The sequence below is a fragment of the Arvicola amphibius genome, chromosome 6 (assembly GCF_903992535.2).
Source record: "Arvicola amphibius chromosome 6, mArvAmp1.2, whole genome shotgun sequence".
NCBI classification, from domain to species: domain Eukaryota; kingdom Metazoa; phylum Chordata; class Mammalia; order Rodentia; family Cricetidae; genus Arvicola; species Arvicola amphibius.
The window spans coordinates 130,036,244-130,052,884 of record NC_052052.2 but is presented as its reverse complement, the minus strand read 5'-3'; the positions used below and the strand labels follow the sequence as shown (position 1 = coordinate 130,052,884).

General features: G+C 46.1%; 1 protein-coding gene across 4 annotated transcripts in view; it reads right to left on the bottom strand.

The window, feature by feature from the left end:
• Window positions 1-1,326: 1,326 nt before the first annotated feature.
• Dusp22 (dual specificity phosphatase 22) overlaps window positions 1,327-16,641 on the bottom strand; it is a 56,213-nt gene continuing 40,898 nt past the window's right edge. Inside the window, exons 5-8 of one of the 4 annotated variants that reach the window (XM_038335387.1) lie at window positions 7,505-7,579; window positions 4,608-4,779; window positions 3,743-3,815; window positions 1,327-3,654 (exon numbers count right to left, since the gene is read on the bottom strand). In XM_038335387.1, the coding sequence (XP_038191315.1) occupies window positions 3,521-3,654; window positions 3,743-3,815; window positions 4,608-4,779; window positions 7,505-7,579 (454 nt within the window). In that variant the 3' untranslated portion in view covers window positions 1,327-3,520. Of the gene's footprint in view, window positions 3,816-4,607; window positions 4,780-7,504; window positions 7,580-16,641 lie in introns of all 4 variants that reach the window. The other 3 variants (XM_038335390.1, XM_038335388.1, XM_038335389.1) reach the window with 3 other exon arrangements.

Sequence of the window (16,641 nt, the reverse complement as noted above, 5' to 3'; positions counted from 1 at the left end):
TTGTAAGAGCTAGTTAGTAACAAGCCTAAGTTATTGGCACAGTTTTTATAATTAATAAGTCTCCATGTCAATATTGGGGTGTGGCGGTCCTGATGAAAGGGTCCGACTACACTACCCCACTGTTTGGCCATCACTGCCTCAGTTTACTGTTCTGGGGCCCAGCTGTGGTGAAGACAGATGCATCAGGTCAGAGAAGGAACGAGGTGGATCCTGTTTCCCTCTGTGATGTTGAGGGACAGGCTGCAATACATCTGTGTTGCAGAACACCAGCCCGAGAACTGCCCTGGACCATGATCCACCCAATCTTACAAGCCAAAGTCCCACGTATGTGTGCAGATCCCAGGTCTCATCTTCAGCATCTTGGTCTACCTTCAAGTACTCAGTTTGGTCACGAAGAGAAAGTGTTTGGGCTTCTTGTCTAACCACATCAATGCCATCTTAGGGCAGGGAGCTTCCAGATAAAAACAGTATGACTACAACCCAGGAACTCACCATGAGGGGAGCTGCAGGTTTCAGGTTTGAGCCTGCAGGGCGTGAAATACTTCCTTTCCTAAGCTTAGAAAGTGGAGGAGTTGGTATTAGCATCAGATGTGGTTACATGGCGAGGAACAGGCAGGAAGGGATGTCAAGCTACAGGTGCTATTGGCTCGGGCAGACTGGGTCTGTGGCCCATGAACCTGTTCTCCTGCTGTGTTTTCTTTCCCCTGTGTAGGCATGACAGTTCTCCTGGGACTGTGATGGGGCCTGGCTTCTGCTGTCTCAGTGTCCCCACAGTCTCACAGCTGGTTTGGGAGGCATGCCCAAGGCTCCCGATATCACCCGCCTTTCCTCTAAGTTAACCCTCACCAGATTTAGACAAGGAAAATTCAGGAGCTGGCCTTAAATTGTTCGGTGAGTTTTGTGAGCCTTCACAGTACGAGCTGAAAATGAATTTGGAATGAGTTTGTGGATTGCCTGGACAATGCACCCCTGTGGTACATGCACTCACCAGAATCCAAATACTCAATCTTCATTTTGCAGGGCAAGTTTCACTTCTGCATCTGAATTTCTTTACACCCACACATGATGAGGTTTTTTTTTTTTGGTGCCAGGGAAAAAGGACAGAAGGTAAGGGCTTTACTCTGAGTGACACCTCCAGCCCCAACAATTCCAAGACATTTTTATTTATCTTTCAGTAGTCAGACAATGGTGTTATGTGCCCCTCCTAATGCATGCTGCCTGCCTTCTGGAGGGGAACATGTCTCCTGTGCCAAGACCAGGTGCACTGTGACCCTCCACAAATATATGTGACCTTCACATTCACAGAAGAACACACGGCACACGACATTAAACTTGGTTGACGTGTCCTTTATTGACAAACATGAGCAGCTTTTGGTAATTCTACCATGGAGAACAACAGCCATGGATGAAATAACACACTGGGCCATGTCTTGAGCTGGACAACTTAGCAGGAGGGCAGAGATTGCACTACACTTCCCAGGCGCCAGCTTTCCTCCCTGTGGCAGTTCCTTCATGGAACAGAACGCAGCAGTGTGACAGAGCTCTTGAGACATGTTGGGCGAGCATCCATCAAAGGAACAACCACAGTAGTGGAGTTAAGGCAAAGATTTTCTCTTGCTACAGAGTCTCCATAGTTCTTAATGTATTCCAACATGATTATACATGCTTTCAATTTAAAATGAAAATACAAACAAGTTTACAAATTACTGCTGGACACTTAAAAATAAACTCTATGTCACTTTTCTTTTTGGCAGCACCAGCCTGAACTTTGCAATATTTCAGAAACTTCAGGTACATTACAGTCTTCTGAGAAAGGCCCAGTACTTCAGAATTCCCGGGGCAGCTGTGAAGAAAGAATGTTACTGGCAACAAAAGTTAAGACAGTTGAGAACCTATGGAATACGTGTAGCTGTTCACACGTGTGTACACATGTTTGGGATTCACTTTACCACCCTACTGTTCTGCTTGTCTTTCTCTCTCCAGTGCCAGGCTTCACATCCACCCTGGTGCTCTGGCAGCTCTCCCCTCTGCTTTCCTACCCAGCAGTCATACTCCTTTCTAAAACACGTTGTTTTAATTGAAGATGCTGAGTTAGTTCACGGATACCTCATCTCACCACACACACACACACACACACACACACACACACACATGGAGAGTTGGTTACCTTACTTTTGCTGGGCCCTAAAGGGCTCAAATTTGACATGCTCAACACACACAGAAAGATTGTTCTTCATATTTGGGGGCTCTTTTGGTGATGGAATTCAGAGAGACCAGGTGTCAGCGTCTTTGTAGGAGAGGTTGAGTGCATTCATTCATTCACATGGCTCTGCGTGCTTATGGAATATGAGTTGGCATAATGGACTAGACCATGCATAGCTTCTTGGGGTGCACGCTGCCACAAATTTCAAGCTGAGGAGTTCTCATGGCCAGAATCTGGGGTTTGACCCACTAGAAAACCTCATGGAAGTCCAAACTGAAAATTTTAAATAGCTCAATGACATAAATGTCTTTCTCTTTGGTTTCAAAAACAAAAACAACATAACTAACATTTTCAACTATGAAGCAGAGTTGACAGGGATACCAAAGCAACCCTAGCCTTAAAGAAGAAAGGAAGAGAGAAATAAATCTAGTGAGGTAGCTGAGGTCAAAGATCACGTCCACAGCCTATACCAATGAGCTCAGGAAATGCTCAGGCATTTTCAAACACAAACTGCTATGGTGTTAAACAACTTTCTCCTTCCCAATTGCTGCAGGCCCATGCAAACCTGAGATGGGTCCCTGCACATGAGGCCAACCAGAGGCTGGAGTGTGTAAAAGCAAACAGGGGCAGGCCAGACCTCTGGTGCAGGGTTACTGTGGCTAAGGTCTTCCTTGTCACCATCAACTCAAATGACACTGCTCCCAGACAGAGCAGGCACCAAGTGAAACTCAGGGATATGCCTGGCTGGCAAGTAGAGCATGGCGGGAAGCCGCAGGGAGCTGGCCTGATACACCCAGCAAGCCCAAGGCAAGTCTCTGAAGTCCCCTACCCTGCCCCTCCAGACATAATTTTTTCAGGGATCACGTCACCCTTCTTCCTCTGCATCATCTCAGGTTCCGGAACACCACTGTTTCCAGCTGCTCATGCCCTGAGTTCCCACTCATCACAGGTACAGGCTGTTACTCGGTGAGGAGTTTTTCAGAGGCCAAGTTCAAATGACTTCCATGTGGCCATCCCAGTTGTGGTGGCAGGGGATTTATGACTTTCAGCACCACGAACACTCAGTTCTCACAGGCCGAGACACCTTGACAATATCCCCTTTTACACTGCATACATTTGCAGGCACACAGGCACACTCTTACACACATGCATGCACATATACACTCCTGCACGCATACAATAAAATACACAGCAGCCCAGCGGTATCCGAGGCACAGCAAGCTCGGGTGAGGCCAAGATTGGGTGGAGATGGGCAGAGTGAAAAGGCCTTGAGCAGGGCAGGGCAGGGGGCTGGGGAGGAGCTCTGAGTGGTCCACCTCACTCTGGCCTCCTTTTGTAGTCCTCAGAGGCAGAAGCCAGTAACCAGGCACACCAGCCTAAAGGCAACCCAGAAGACCCGTAGCCGGAAGGAAAACACCAGATCTCTCTGTTAGGTCTCTGTCGTGTAGTTACTGTAGGTCAGAGGAGACAGGGCTGAGAAGCTGCTCCACCGCCTGGTGCTAGGCCGGGGCTCCATGCGCCCTTGCTCTTTATATTTACCCAGAATACTTTTGGCTTCTTCTGCATCTCGCAAAGGGTTCTCTCCGTACTCTTCTTTCAGCCACTGACGATACTGGAAGAGTTAGAAACAAATCCCCAATGTCACGCACGCGCACGCCCGCACGCGCGCGCGCACAGTAACTTTCACTTCTTAAGCAATGGTGAAGTTTCCACATATAAGCATGGAAATAAAAGGGCATCAGGTAATCATAGCTTTGCGGTTGGCAGCCAATGGCAAGCAAGAGAAAGAGCTGTTCCTTCAACAGTTGAGCTCGAGACTTGAAAATCTGCTGAACTATCCATCTATTTAGCAAACTTTGAGCAGTTACTGTCTGCTGCTAAGGAATCTAAAATGCATGCAAGAAAAATGTGTTCTTGTGCCATCTGCCTATGACAGCCAGGACTGATGAAAAGAATTCAGGGAGAAAACAGCACGAGTTAAGGTTTGCAATTCAGAATCACTGCCTAGAAAGGTGACCACATTTATGCTAGCCAAGAACCTGATACTTGAGTTAATATAATTAGTATGGGAAATACTCCCTCTCATCTGGTTGGTTATAACTCTAATAGCTCAAAGGCTGAGATATGAAAAAGAAAAAATAAGAAGAAAGTAGGCCAAACCAGGAAATGCTAACTATACCCAGAGGGAGAGAAACAAGCAGATATGGAGAACCTGGCACAGCAAAGTGGCAAAGCCGCCGTGCCGGAGCACAGGGCGTGCAGGACAACTCCCCCAGGGGTGCAGGGAAACCTTGGGCCTGGTGACACCTGTGCACCGTTCAGTTGCAGTGTCACAATGCTCAGAGGGTGAGGCGTGGCCCAGGGTGGCTGACTACATTTGAAAACTTCCCCAAGGAACACTCACCTGGCTCACCTCACACTTCTCAAACTCCTGCAGCTGCCTTTGGAAGCCCAGGTTGGGGTTGGCACAGGACCTCCCTGCTCGGACGGTGTGCAAGGCATCTTCCCAACCCAAGTCAGTGACCGTCATGATGTACGCGATCACCAGTGTCACACTCCTGGAGACCCCAGCCAAGCTGTAGAACCGAGACAGCTACGTGTTGCAAGGACCGTTTAAGAACTGCAGACCCACCCCTCCATCCATCCAAACAAAGGACCTCATTGAAGAAAGTCTGTCTGCCCCGAGGCTTTCATAGAAGCAGGCAAGGGCTTACCAGAGAATTACTCAGAAATATACCAAGAACTTTGCTCTACTCCAGTTCTACTGGATCTTAACCATTCTATAGGCATCTCGGCCTCATTTTCCATAGTTTTTCTATAGGATACAGCCTGATATTTTCTATTTCCTTGGGCACTAATGTAACTGCAGCATGGTGAGGGGCTGAGAGCTTCCAACCCTCTGCAACAATTCCACTCAGAACCTGAAGGCTTCATGGCCTTCCATATATATAAAAAGCAAATATTTAAGGCTCACGAAAGGGCTGGGAATGCAGCTCAATGGTAGATCACTTGCCTAGCATGCTCAAGGTTTGGGTACCTGTCTTCCAACATGGACTACAGAAGCCCTTTCTAAACCTTAGCGTCTAGATTTGCTTTGTTATAGCCAGGCAGAGCACTATGGTGAGCAGAATGAACTCAGAGGGTGTTTGTTGGGTGGTTCATACCATCAAGGGGTTAATTTTAAATGCACGTGCAAATTAAGACATAGAAGATTGTGCCTCCTAGGAGTGCTCTATCAATGAATAAACATAGGGAAGCTTGGAGAATATTCTTGTTTTCTGAAAAATTTCAGATATACATAAATACATTAAACAGGAATTCTTAGAATATCAGGACTAGAATATTCTAGTGACAATAATAAACTTTCCTCTTAAGCACTATCTAATCACCAGGGCTTTTTGTTAGGAAGTGCAAGGGAATTTTAAACAAATATATCCCCTTAGGCTTGCTATGAATTCACCAGAAGCCTAGAGAGACCCCGGGACTGGGGCTTCAGAATCTCTATCAAGTGCCTCTAATTGCACTCCCAAGGCACTTTAAACTCAATGGAATGGAAGGTTGAAACAAATATCACTACCTGCTTTTTAAAACACTACAGCAAAAAAAGGTACTGTGCATTATTTAATGTCAAAACATAAATCTGTGTAAATCTGAAAAACACTATTGTTAAAGCTACGGAGCCATCTCATGCCCTTTTCTGCGTTTGTTTGTGGACTACCGGCCCACAGCTTTTGGATGGGCTTCTCTGACCCACGCCAGCACAAGCTCCGAGAACCACCATTGCACACTGCTTGTGCTGCAAGTGGGGGAGGGAGTGCTTTCACTCAAAGACTCACACTTTCAGTTAATTAGTATCACACATCATTCAAAACAGAGGAGATATGATCAATCTCCACTTTAACTATGACAGAGCCACAGCTCCACAATGTTGCAAGCTATTATCACTCCAAGGGTAATAATCACCTAGGGCCCACCCGGTGAAAATCAGAATAGCATACGAACACTACTAATTATGCTGGCTTGCCTTTCATGTCCATGTGTGTGTTTGTATGCATGTACAGGTGACCTTTCTGATCACGGTCACTAGTCTCAGGACTCACTGTGGATTCATGGTGTTCAAGGTGTCATAAAGGGCACAGCACTGGGTGCCATCTGTGTAATCCTCCCAAACGCTTTCATGCATCTCTGGGTGACACTGCAGCACACAGCAATGCAAATGCTGGCTCAGCAGCTCCTGCTGCTATCCTAAATTGTTTAGGAAATAAGGACGAGAAAAGCGTGTACAGACTTGGTATAGACATACTTTTCCTGGATATTCCTGACTCATGGTTGCAATCATGGATTTGGAAGCAATGGATATGGAGCGCTGAGTTTCCGTTTATGATACAAAGTACAGCAGACTGAAGGTGGGGCCCTGTCAATAAAATACTTAATTCCCAGTCTGCTTGGATCACTTTAGAGCTCTAGAGACAAACACACACAACAGAAGCCCCATCCTGAAAGTGGAAAGGAAATATTCTGGTGTTATTATGTGTCTCTACACAGCCACAGCTGCTACCAGAGTCTGCAGGAGGAAGCAGGGCTGTGGAATGGTCACCATGGGGTCTGGTATGAGTCTAACAGATAAGCTGAGACACAAGATGCTGTTCTAATAAAATGTCAAGCGGATAATGACAGTGTTTTGTGCCTGCGAACCTTGACAACAACCCCTAGAAATCCTAGCAGTGACTGAAGCAAAAACTAAAGCAAAACCAGTCAGTTTTCTTTCTGCCAAAGGAAACAAGGACTCAGCAGAGCAGGGCAGCAATGCAGTGTGTGCATCTGAGATCTAGAATTTACCGAGTGCTGTGAGGACACGGACTGGTGAACCACACAGAGGAGGTATGACAGTCTGAATAAAAAAGGCCCTCATAGGCTCATATATTTAAATTCTTGGTACCCACCTGGTGGAACAGTTTGAGAAGGATTGGGAAGCATGCCTTGTTGGAGGAGGTGTCACTGGGGATGACAGTGACTCTGTCTGGGTGCGGAAGCCCAGGCCATTCCAGTTAGCTCTCTCCTCGTGTCCTAAGCCTCCCTTTGCTGCTCCCGCACCATGCCTTCCTGCCTGCTGCCATGCTCCTCATCATGACGGTTATGAACTCTAACTTTCTGTAACCATGAGCCCCCAGTTAAATGCTTTACTTTGTAAGCTGTGTGGGTCATAGCATTTTATTATAGCATTATAAAGGCAACCAAGATGAAAAGACTCCAACTAGAAAGCAAACTTATGACAACATTATCAAGAGACAGCACACCTACCAGTGTACAAGACAGCCCTCACCCTGGAGTCGGCACTCGTGAATGAACTTGATACTTTCTTTAAAATGTCTTGTCCTATGCACAAAAAAGTGAGAAGTGATATTTACTATTTATCATCTGATGAAAAGAAACATCTGGGATTTCCTAAGATGTCTTAGAGCAGTGGCTCTCAACCTTCCTAATACAGACCCTTAATATAGTTCCTCATGTTGTAGTGACTCCCATCTATAAAATTATTTTCATTGCTACTTCATAACTGTAATTTTGCTACTGTTATCAATCATAACGTAAATACCTGTGTTTTCTGATGATCTTAGGTTACCCCTGTGAAAGGATCTTTTGACCCCAAAGGGGTCATGACCCACAGATGAGAGCCACTGTCTTAGAGTCTGCCCCATCTAGAGCTGAACCATACTGGGACCAGGGCTATTTAAGCCTTAGTTGTTCAATAGGCACAGTGAGGCTTTAAAGGCCTCCAATCATCAGAATTTTCCAGATTTTATCTTCAAGTCATCCCTGAATCACATGGTTGCTGCTGACAGACACATGGAGTTCTTGTTTAACTTCTTATTTCATCTGCCTCTCACACTGGCTGTGAACACTGTATGGCCTCAGAGCTCGAATAAGGGAAGTATCCCTGTTATGTGGACTTCCCAAGTCTTAGAAGCCGGCTTATTTCTGACACCCTGGAAATCTTGGAGACACTGGTTGTAATGATCTCCCTAGAGAACCCACGCTGGCCATTCTTATCACTGGACCTATGGGAAAAGGAGAGTTTAGTTTCAACCCGTTCTGCCACTGTGTGTGGCCTTAGAAGCATGACTTAGAAAGCACGGATGATGGCTCACAGAGGTGACATGGTAAAATATCAGTAAGCTTTGCAAACTCTGCAGTTTGCAATGATGGTGAATGTCACAGTTCTTTCTTCTGAGCCTTATATGTTGGGTCCCTTCTTTTCTGTGCACTTGTTCAGCATACAACTATTCAGGAGACCACAGTCAAGTTCCCTGGAAGCTGACTGGCCCCTTGCATGGGCCAAGCAAAGGTTGCGATGGGTAGGCTCAAACCTTTTACCAGGTGTATTCTACCTTCAGGTTGTTTCTAAAGCACTGAAACCCCCAAACCTGCCTTTGTGCCCCATTTATTTCTCTATAAGCACTGAGTACTGGCCATTTACCAGGATTATGAAAGGTTCAGAGACAGATGGTGAGGAATAATTCTCCCTACAGAAGGACAGGGCAAATGACGCCCAGCTACTGCTACACTACAGAAAAACTCCGTGGGGTTATGTTGGCAAGCGGTAGTGTGCTGGTTTGAACAGGAATAGCCCCAGAGACTCATGTGTTAAGTGCCTGGCCAATAGGTGTGCCCTTGTTGGAGTAGGTATGGCCTTGTTGGAAGAAGTGTGTCAGTGTGTCACTGTGGAAGCCAGCTTTGAGGGCTCATATATGCACAAGTCACACCCAGTGTGAGCGTTTACTCCCTGTTGCTTACAGATCAAGATTAGAACTCTTACCTCCTTCTCCAGCACCAAGTCTGCCTGCATGCCACCATGCTTCTCACCAAGATGATAATGGACTAAGCTTATGAAACTGTAAGCCAGCCCCAATGAAATGTTTTCCTTTATAAGAGTTCTTGTGTTGTGTCTCTTCACAGCTAAGACAGAAGTAAATACCAAGGGCTGGGGAATTGCTGTGATAGGCCAGACCATGTTTTTGTTAGGAAGTATGTGATGGAAGAATGTGGACTTCGGGAGTTTGGATTAGAAACACTGTTATATCCTTTAAGTGAGGCTTAATGGGCCATACCCAAAAGAGCACGGAAGACAGTGGTGCTGAGGTGACCCGAACTGTGTGGGCCTGGCTCAAGAGGTTACAGAGGATTAGAATTTTAGTTTGTGGCCTAGAGACTAGTTCTTGTGATGCTTTGGATAAGAATGTGGCTGCTTTTGCCATTGTCTGTAAAGTCTGCTTGAGGCTAAATTAAGAGTCTTGGATTAATTCCATTGGCAGAGGAAATCTCAAAACAGCCTAGCATAGACTCTGTTGTACAGTTACTAGCACTCACTCTTATGAAGATCTAAAATGAAAAGGAGCAAGCTGAGCAAAGAAAAATATAAAATGTACAGTTTGAGGAGAAAAGCAGCACCAGGAAGTAGAATGGAGTTAAATCCTGTGTTCAAGGAGATAAACAGATGAAAAGAAAGAATGAATTGAATAAAGGGAGTGGAGACCTCATGGCAAGATCCAATACAGCTAAGCTTCCGACGTGTGGAAAGGAATTAAAGAAGAGCTTAGGTCTGGGCATGGCAGCACATGCCTTTAAGCCCAGTACTCAGGAGACAGGTCTCAGATCTATGAGTACAAGGCCAACCTGGTCTAAAGAGCAAGTTCCAGAACAAGCTTAGGCAGCAAAGGAAGCTATGGAAAACGGAAGGCTGGTGAAGATGAAACTGAATAAGGAGACCATGTTCCTGCCCCAGGAAGCAGCAGAACTTGGCAGCTTGGCAAAGCAGTTCTGACTTTAGAGGTCAAGAACAGAATAAAGGGGTTATGGAATCGCCTTCAAAACTAAGGAAAGCTGCTGAGGCCAGGCATGTGGCAAGGGTATCTTTGCATGGAGATCCAGAAAGGTTATTGTGTGAAGCTGTGAAGGTGAAGCCTGGATTGACTTGGAGACCCCCAAAATGTTGGAGATGCCAGAGTCAATGGATACTTGCCACGGGAGCTGCTAACAGGAAGTAGAAATTGTAATGATTTTAGCCATAATAAGGTTGATACTTCCGGGTCCTAGAGGCCATGCATATGCAGACAAGCCCTCAGGCACAAGTGCCTAATGGCCCCTGGGGATATTAAAGGGACCCACGCGCAGGCATATTACATCCTCCACGTATGACTCAGCTAAGCCCTTGCCTGCATGCATGAGCCCGACGTCTGCGTATGACGTAGCCACATCAACCCTCTGTGCGCATGTGCTAGGCAGCTTTTAAAAGCTGGATGCGCCATCTTCCTCTCTCTCTCTGCACACTGAATTCCCCAGGCCTGTACACGCCCCTCTAATAAACTCCTAAGTGGGTTCGTTGTGTGTTCTGTGTTTCCTTCTCACTCACACCAGGTAATCTCAGAAATAAACCAATAAAAAGAAGAGTTTGTGTTGTCAACAGAGCTGGCAGGAGTTGGAGATCAGAAGGGTTCTTTGACATCAGACATGGAGATGCAGAGTTTGGAGTTTGCCCATCCGGTTTTCAGTCTTGCTTTGGTCCAGTATTTCTGTACTATCCTCCCTTCCCTCCATTTTGGAACAGGAATGTATATCCTGTGCCTTATATTGAAAAATATGTGATCTGTTTTGATTTTGATTTTACAGAGGACTACAGCTAAAAGATTGGATGAGTCTCAGAAGAGACTTTAAACAAGTTTGAGATTGTTACAGAACATGGTGATTTTTGAAGTTGGACTAAATGCATTTTGTATTATGTTATCACTACAAGCCTATGGTGGCCAGGGAGTAAAATGTGGTGGATTGAAAGGGTATAGCCCCCATAGACTCACGTGTTTGAATGCTTGGTTCATAGGGAGTGGCACTATTAGGAGGTACTGAGGTAGGTGTGGCTTTACTGGAGGAAGTGTGTCACTGGAGGCGAGCTTTGAGGAATCATATATGCTCAAACCATGCCCATTGTGAGAGTTCACTTCCTGTTGCCTGCAGACACAGAACTCTCATCCTCTTCTCTATCATGAATGCCTGCATGCCACCATTTTTCATGGCATGGTGATAATGGACTAAACCTCTGAAACTGTAAGCCAGCCCCAATTAAATGTTTTCCTTTATAAGAGTTAATGTGGTCATGGTACCTCTTCATAGCAACAAAAATCCTAAGAGAGGTAGGAATCATTTTTTACTAAAGTGAATACACACACAACACACACACCATGCCTGCCAACAACCACAAGAGTCACTGAAAGTAGAGATTCCAAGTATACCAACCTAAAGACACAAGACTGCTATAGAAGTCTCTAGCATGGCATGGCATGGCATAGCATAGCATAGCATAGCATACCAGTTTCTGATAATTTCCCAGGGAAAAGACTTCTAGATGTAAACACAGGGTTCAGAGAACTGCAGTCTTGTTTTCAAATGGCCCAAAGCAGGCACAAATGTGTCCTTGCTAAAACTGTACACCTGGCAACACTAGTAATCAGAATCCCAGTGCAGTATCTGGTGGGGAGGGAAGGTGCAGGAGCAATCTAACAGCTGGTGGGGAGGGTGTCTCCAGGCATGGTGCATGTGCTGGAGAACTGAAGCAGAAGGGCAGAGCCTCCCAAGTTACAGGTCAAACCAGGACGTCCCTGACACTGCTCTGACACCATAGCAAAACAGGCTAAGTACACCGATTCGGTTTTGGGTAGCACAGTGTTCAAGTTCTGAGAATATTCTGCTTCTGCCAGCTGTAGCCACAGAGAAAGAAAAAAAGAAAGGAAGGAAGGAAGGAAGGAAGGAAGGAAGGAAGGATGAACGAAAGAAAGAGGGGGAGGGAGGGAAGGCTATGGGAGAGGATTTCTGCAAAGGTTGCTCTTTCTGACAAAAGAAATGTGCCATGTCTAGCCTCCAACCAGAAAGCTACAAAAGTCACATTAAGAGCTGTAGCGGAAACACAGAACTCTGGGGTAAAGTGCGGCAAGGGAAGCCAGGTTCTCACAGGATGACAGAGTTTTGCTGCCACCCCTGGGAGTACCACTCAGGCTTCTCCACATCATCTCTCCCTGAGACACCATTAGAGACAGTCTACTTACGGCCAAATGCACCCTCTCATATCAGAAACTAACTCAAGAATTAAAAAAGTCCACGCCACCTCACCTAGGCCAGAAGTGTCCTGTTATGGCTAGCTTTATGCCAACTTGACACAGGCTAGAGTCTTCGGCAAAGGGAACCTCACCTGAGAAAATGTCCTCACCAGATTGGCCCTGTGGGCAAACCTGTAGTGTAGTTTCCTGACTGATAATTGACGTGGGAAGGCATAGCTCACTGTGGGCAGTGCCACCCCTGGGCAGGTTGTCCTGTGTGTTATACAAAAGCAGGCTGAGCAAGCCATGAGGAGCAAACCAGTAAGCTTTGTTCCTCCACGATCTCGACATCAGTTCCTGCCCTGACTTCCAAGGATGATGAACAAGCTGTAAGATGACTTAAACCCTTTCCTCCCCAAGTTGCTTTTGGTTTTGGTCTTTTATTAAGGCAATAAGATCCCAACCAAGGCACAGACCCAAGCTACTAGGCTGCAACATGCCTCATGGCTTATACAGAGGTGTCCATTCTCCTTGCAGTAGATAGGAACTGGACTCCAGACCTCAGACTTGACAGGCTATCCTGACTCTAAAGTTCCTGCAGACCAGATGTACATTCCTTTGCCCACCAGGCTGCTCACACTCTGGTTGTCAGCAGTATGCACGAGTTCTCTCCTAGCTACAGGTCCTGCCTCTTGTTAGGGAATCCCTGGTCTATAAGCACGAAAGAGGAAAAGAGTACCAGAGAGAGCCACAAAAGCAAACCAGAAAGCAACGAATGAGTGCCACCCAGATGGAGGAAGAAGCCACAGACCCCTCAGAACACTCTGCCGTGAGCACAGTTGGGGCAAAGCCAGCAGAACTCCTCTGAGTGCACACAGGACTTGGAGTCTTCAGGGAGGGGTTGTTCTACAGGCTCAGAGGGCAGGTCAGTTCTTCTACTGAGGCCACGCTGGCAGCAACTTTTTAAATCTGTTTCTCACACCTGCATGTCACAGACTCATGCATTATGAAATCAGGCTTCCTATATACTGTGACGTAGATTCAAGAGTTAAGCTTGGCCGGGCGGTGGTGGCGCACGCCTTTAATCCCAGCACTCGGGAGGCAGAGGCAGGAGGATCTCTGTGAGTTCAAGACCAGCCTGGTCTACAAGAGCTAGTTCCAGGATAGGCTTCAAAGCTACAGAGAAACCCTGTCTCGAAAAACCAAAAAAAAAAAAAAAAAAAAAACAAAAAGAGTTAAGCTTGCCACAGTGGACTGAATAATACTCAAACCTGCACCAAGCTCACAACAGTGTGTTGAGGAGCCTTGCGAGGCCTGGGGAGGTGGCCTCACTTATTCCCCCCAAATAGCATTTCCTTCCTTTGGTTTGCATGTCTGCATGTGACAGGTGCTAAATCAAGAACAGCATACAGGATGCTGTTAATGGCCAGCACTGTGCTGGGGGTACAGACTATGGCTGCAGGGCAAGCATCTGTAATGAGGACACCAGCTGTCTCAGTCTGAGAGACAATAATGCCCACAGAGATGATGGAACACTCCACCCTGAGACTTGACTCAGATACAAAACCAGGCACTGGGCCAAGCCAGGCAGACATTCCTAGAAATGCCTTTTACAAGAAAGACCAGGAGGTGGGCTGGCCCAGTGCTACTCTGGTTTAAAACTGGGTGATGCAGACAGAGTTGTGTGTGTGTGTGGGGGGGGTTATTTCCAGGGAAAAATGACATAAATCCAAGCTCTGGTCACTAAACTCCCTCCTCCACAGTGGGAAATACCCACAGTCTAGGCTCTTTTCTTTTCCGCTGCAGTGTGAAGCAGAAGCACACATCTGCAGTACCATCCCACCGCATGCTGTTTACATGAACCCCAGTTCCCTCTTCGCGCTCCGCACTTGGCTGACAGTTGGCCTTCACTTCCATACAAAGACTGCCACAGGCCTGTCTGCAGAAGGAAGCATGTCTACAAGTGCATACTCATCCAGCAGTGCCAACAGCCTAAGAGAACAGCTCAGGGAGGAGAGGAGCTCTGGTGGAGAGATGCTCTTTATGTGGATTAACCAGGGGGGCCAGGTCTTACTTCTCACTGACCAGTACCTCAACCACTCTCTCTCCATTTCAGAGGCTATGAGTGACCAGATCAATAAAAGATGGTAGATAGAGCAAGTCACCACATGACACTCTCATGTGGAGACTTCCTGCTGCTCTAAGACCCATGATCTTAGATGCCATGATCCTGGGTGTGATTTGACAGTCCTTAGGCTCAGCCCTTTTGATGTGGGATTTCTCTCTGTATGTTGTGATTACCATTAATGAATAAAGAAACTGCTTTGGACCTATAGCAGGCCAAAACTTAGCTAGGCGGGAAAACTAAACTGAATGCTGGGAGAAAGAAGGGCAGAGTCAGAGAGAAGCCTTGTAGCCCCACCAGAAACCAGATGCCGAAACTTTACCTGGTAAGCCACAGCCACATGGCAATACACAGATTAATAAGATATGGGTTAAATTAATATGTAGGAGTTAGCCAATAAGAAGCTAGACCTAATCAGCTGAGCAGTGATTTAAATAATACAGTTTCTGTGTAATTATTTTGGTTCTGGACGGCTGGGACTAACGAGCAGCCCCCTACAACACCCTTTGCTTATTGGAGCTGGAGGCCAGGCCAGTGACCTGGCCACCTGGAATGGTGGTGGATCTTACTTCAAAGCTGGTGGTATCAAATAAGGTTGTGCTGACAGCAAAGGTTACAGGCATATACAATGTTTCTCCTCACCCCCTGAATCCAAATGTGTGATGAGAAAATCCCAGCAAAGACAAGCACTTTATAGTCCTCCCCCCCCCCTTTTTAAAAGCAAAGTGGTTGAGCACTCTATGACGGGATATTCTTCCTGGGGCCAAATTGGTCCAGACACCCCAGGATCCCATGCCCATCTCTCGGCTAGATCTCTGAAGGCAACCCCCACCCCCCGCGCATTAAACACAGACAACCAGCACTTGTTAACAGTGACTCCCAAACTTTATGCTCAGGAACTGCCACCATTACACAAGAATTGGAGGATATGTACACCACACTTTTCCTTTGCTAGATACATCCATTTAAAAAGATAGCTTAAAAACAAACAGATCTCTCTACCCTTTAAGACAGAATCATTTGACAAAAGAAGAGTTTAATTCAAGAGTAACAAGGACAGTCTGAGACCAGAGGACTCTGACGGCATTGCAGCAAACACTGATTGTATCTTCTCCAGGAGCAGGAGTGCATCACTGAGTAAGTGACGCAAAGACCTCAAGAACCTTCTGGACCCACAGCTACAGTGCTGCAGGGCTCATCTACCTCTGATCTTGAAAAGCTGCTCAGACACAACAGAAAAACGGCAAATGAAAGAAAAACGGGAATACAGACAATGTCAGCTATACACAGACGACACAGACAGAATGACAGGGTGGTGAACTAAGACCAGAGTATTCCCTGATCCCCTACAGAGCTCCGTGTAGTGCTCATGCTCACCTCTCCACAAAATCTCAAGAAACACCGACACCCACTTGGTTCTGAAGCCACAGAACACCAGCAACTACTGTAACGACGCAATGCTATAGACTCCAGAGCCTACGTCAGAGCTCCCTCAGACTTTGCAGAAAAGGAAGGAATTATCAGCTTAGTGCTGCCTGACTACAAACACCAACTACTGTGTAATAAAAACAGAATAAGCAAATGCAAGTGAATACATATCTAGCATCTATTTTCTAAACACATTAGCATTCCTTACTTTGAATACAGAGAGAATACAATCTTATTTTTATAAGTACTAAAGAACTAATAAAATATCCAATTTCATAATCATCTCAATACTCTAAATCTTCAGGGAGATGAACAGATTATTAAGCGAGAAGGTTAAAATGACTTGCTCTAGAGAAACCATAGAGAAAACAAACGCAAATGGGTTTGCAAACCTTCATGTACTAAGCCCTGGCACTGGCCACTTGACACACATGCATGGCAATGTGCAAACACCCACTCTAGCATATCTCTTATGACAACATCATGCAAAACATACCACACTAGGGTTGTGGGGTTAATGGGACACGGAGAACTTGAACTTTTATATTTCCTGACTTGGGCAGAATAGGTGGTTGGGGGAACTGAGCTAAAATTTTGTGTTAATGTTATCTCAAACCAGGTTTCTGCATTTTAAGTTCATGGAAGGTCAAATGGGGGAGATTCTCTAGGATTGAGGCCAAGACAAAAAACTAACTTTTCTGAAGTTCACAGCAAGTGGCTATCAGGTGACTGAAGTGTCAAAGGTCACACACTTCTTACTAAGCAAAGCAGCCAGAATTCATGCTGTTCAGGACTTTGCA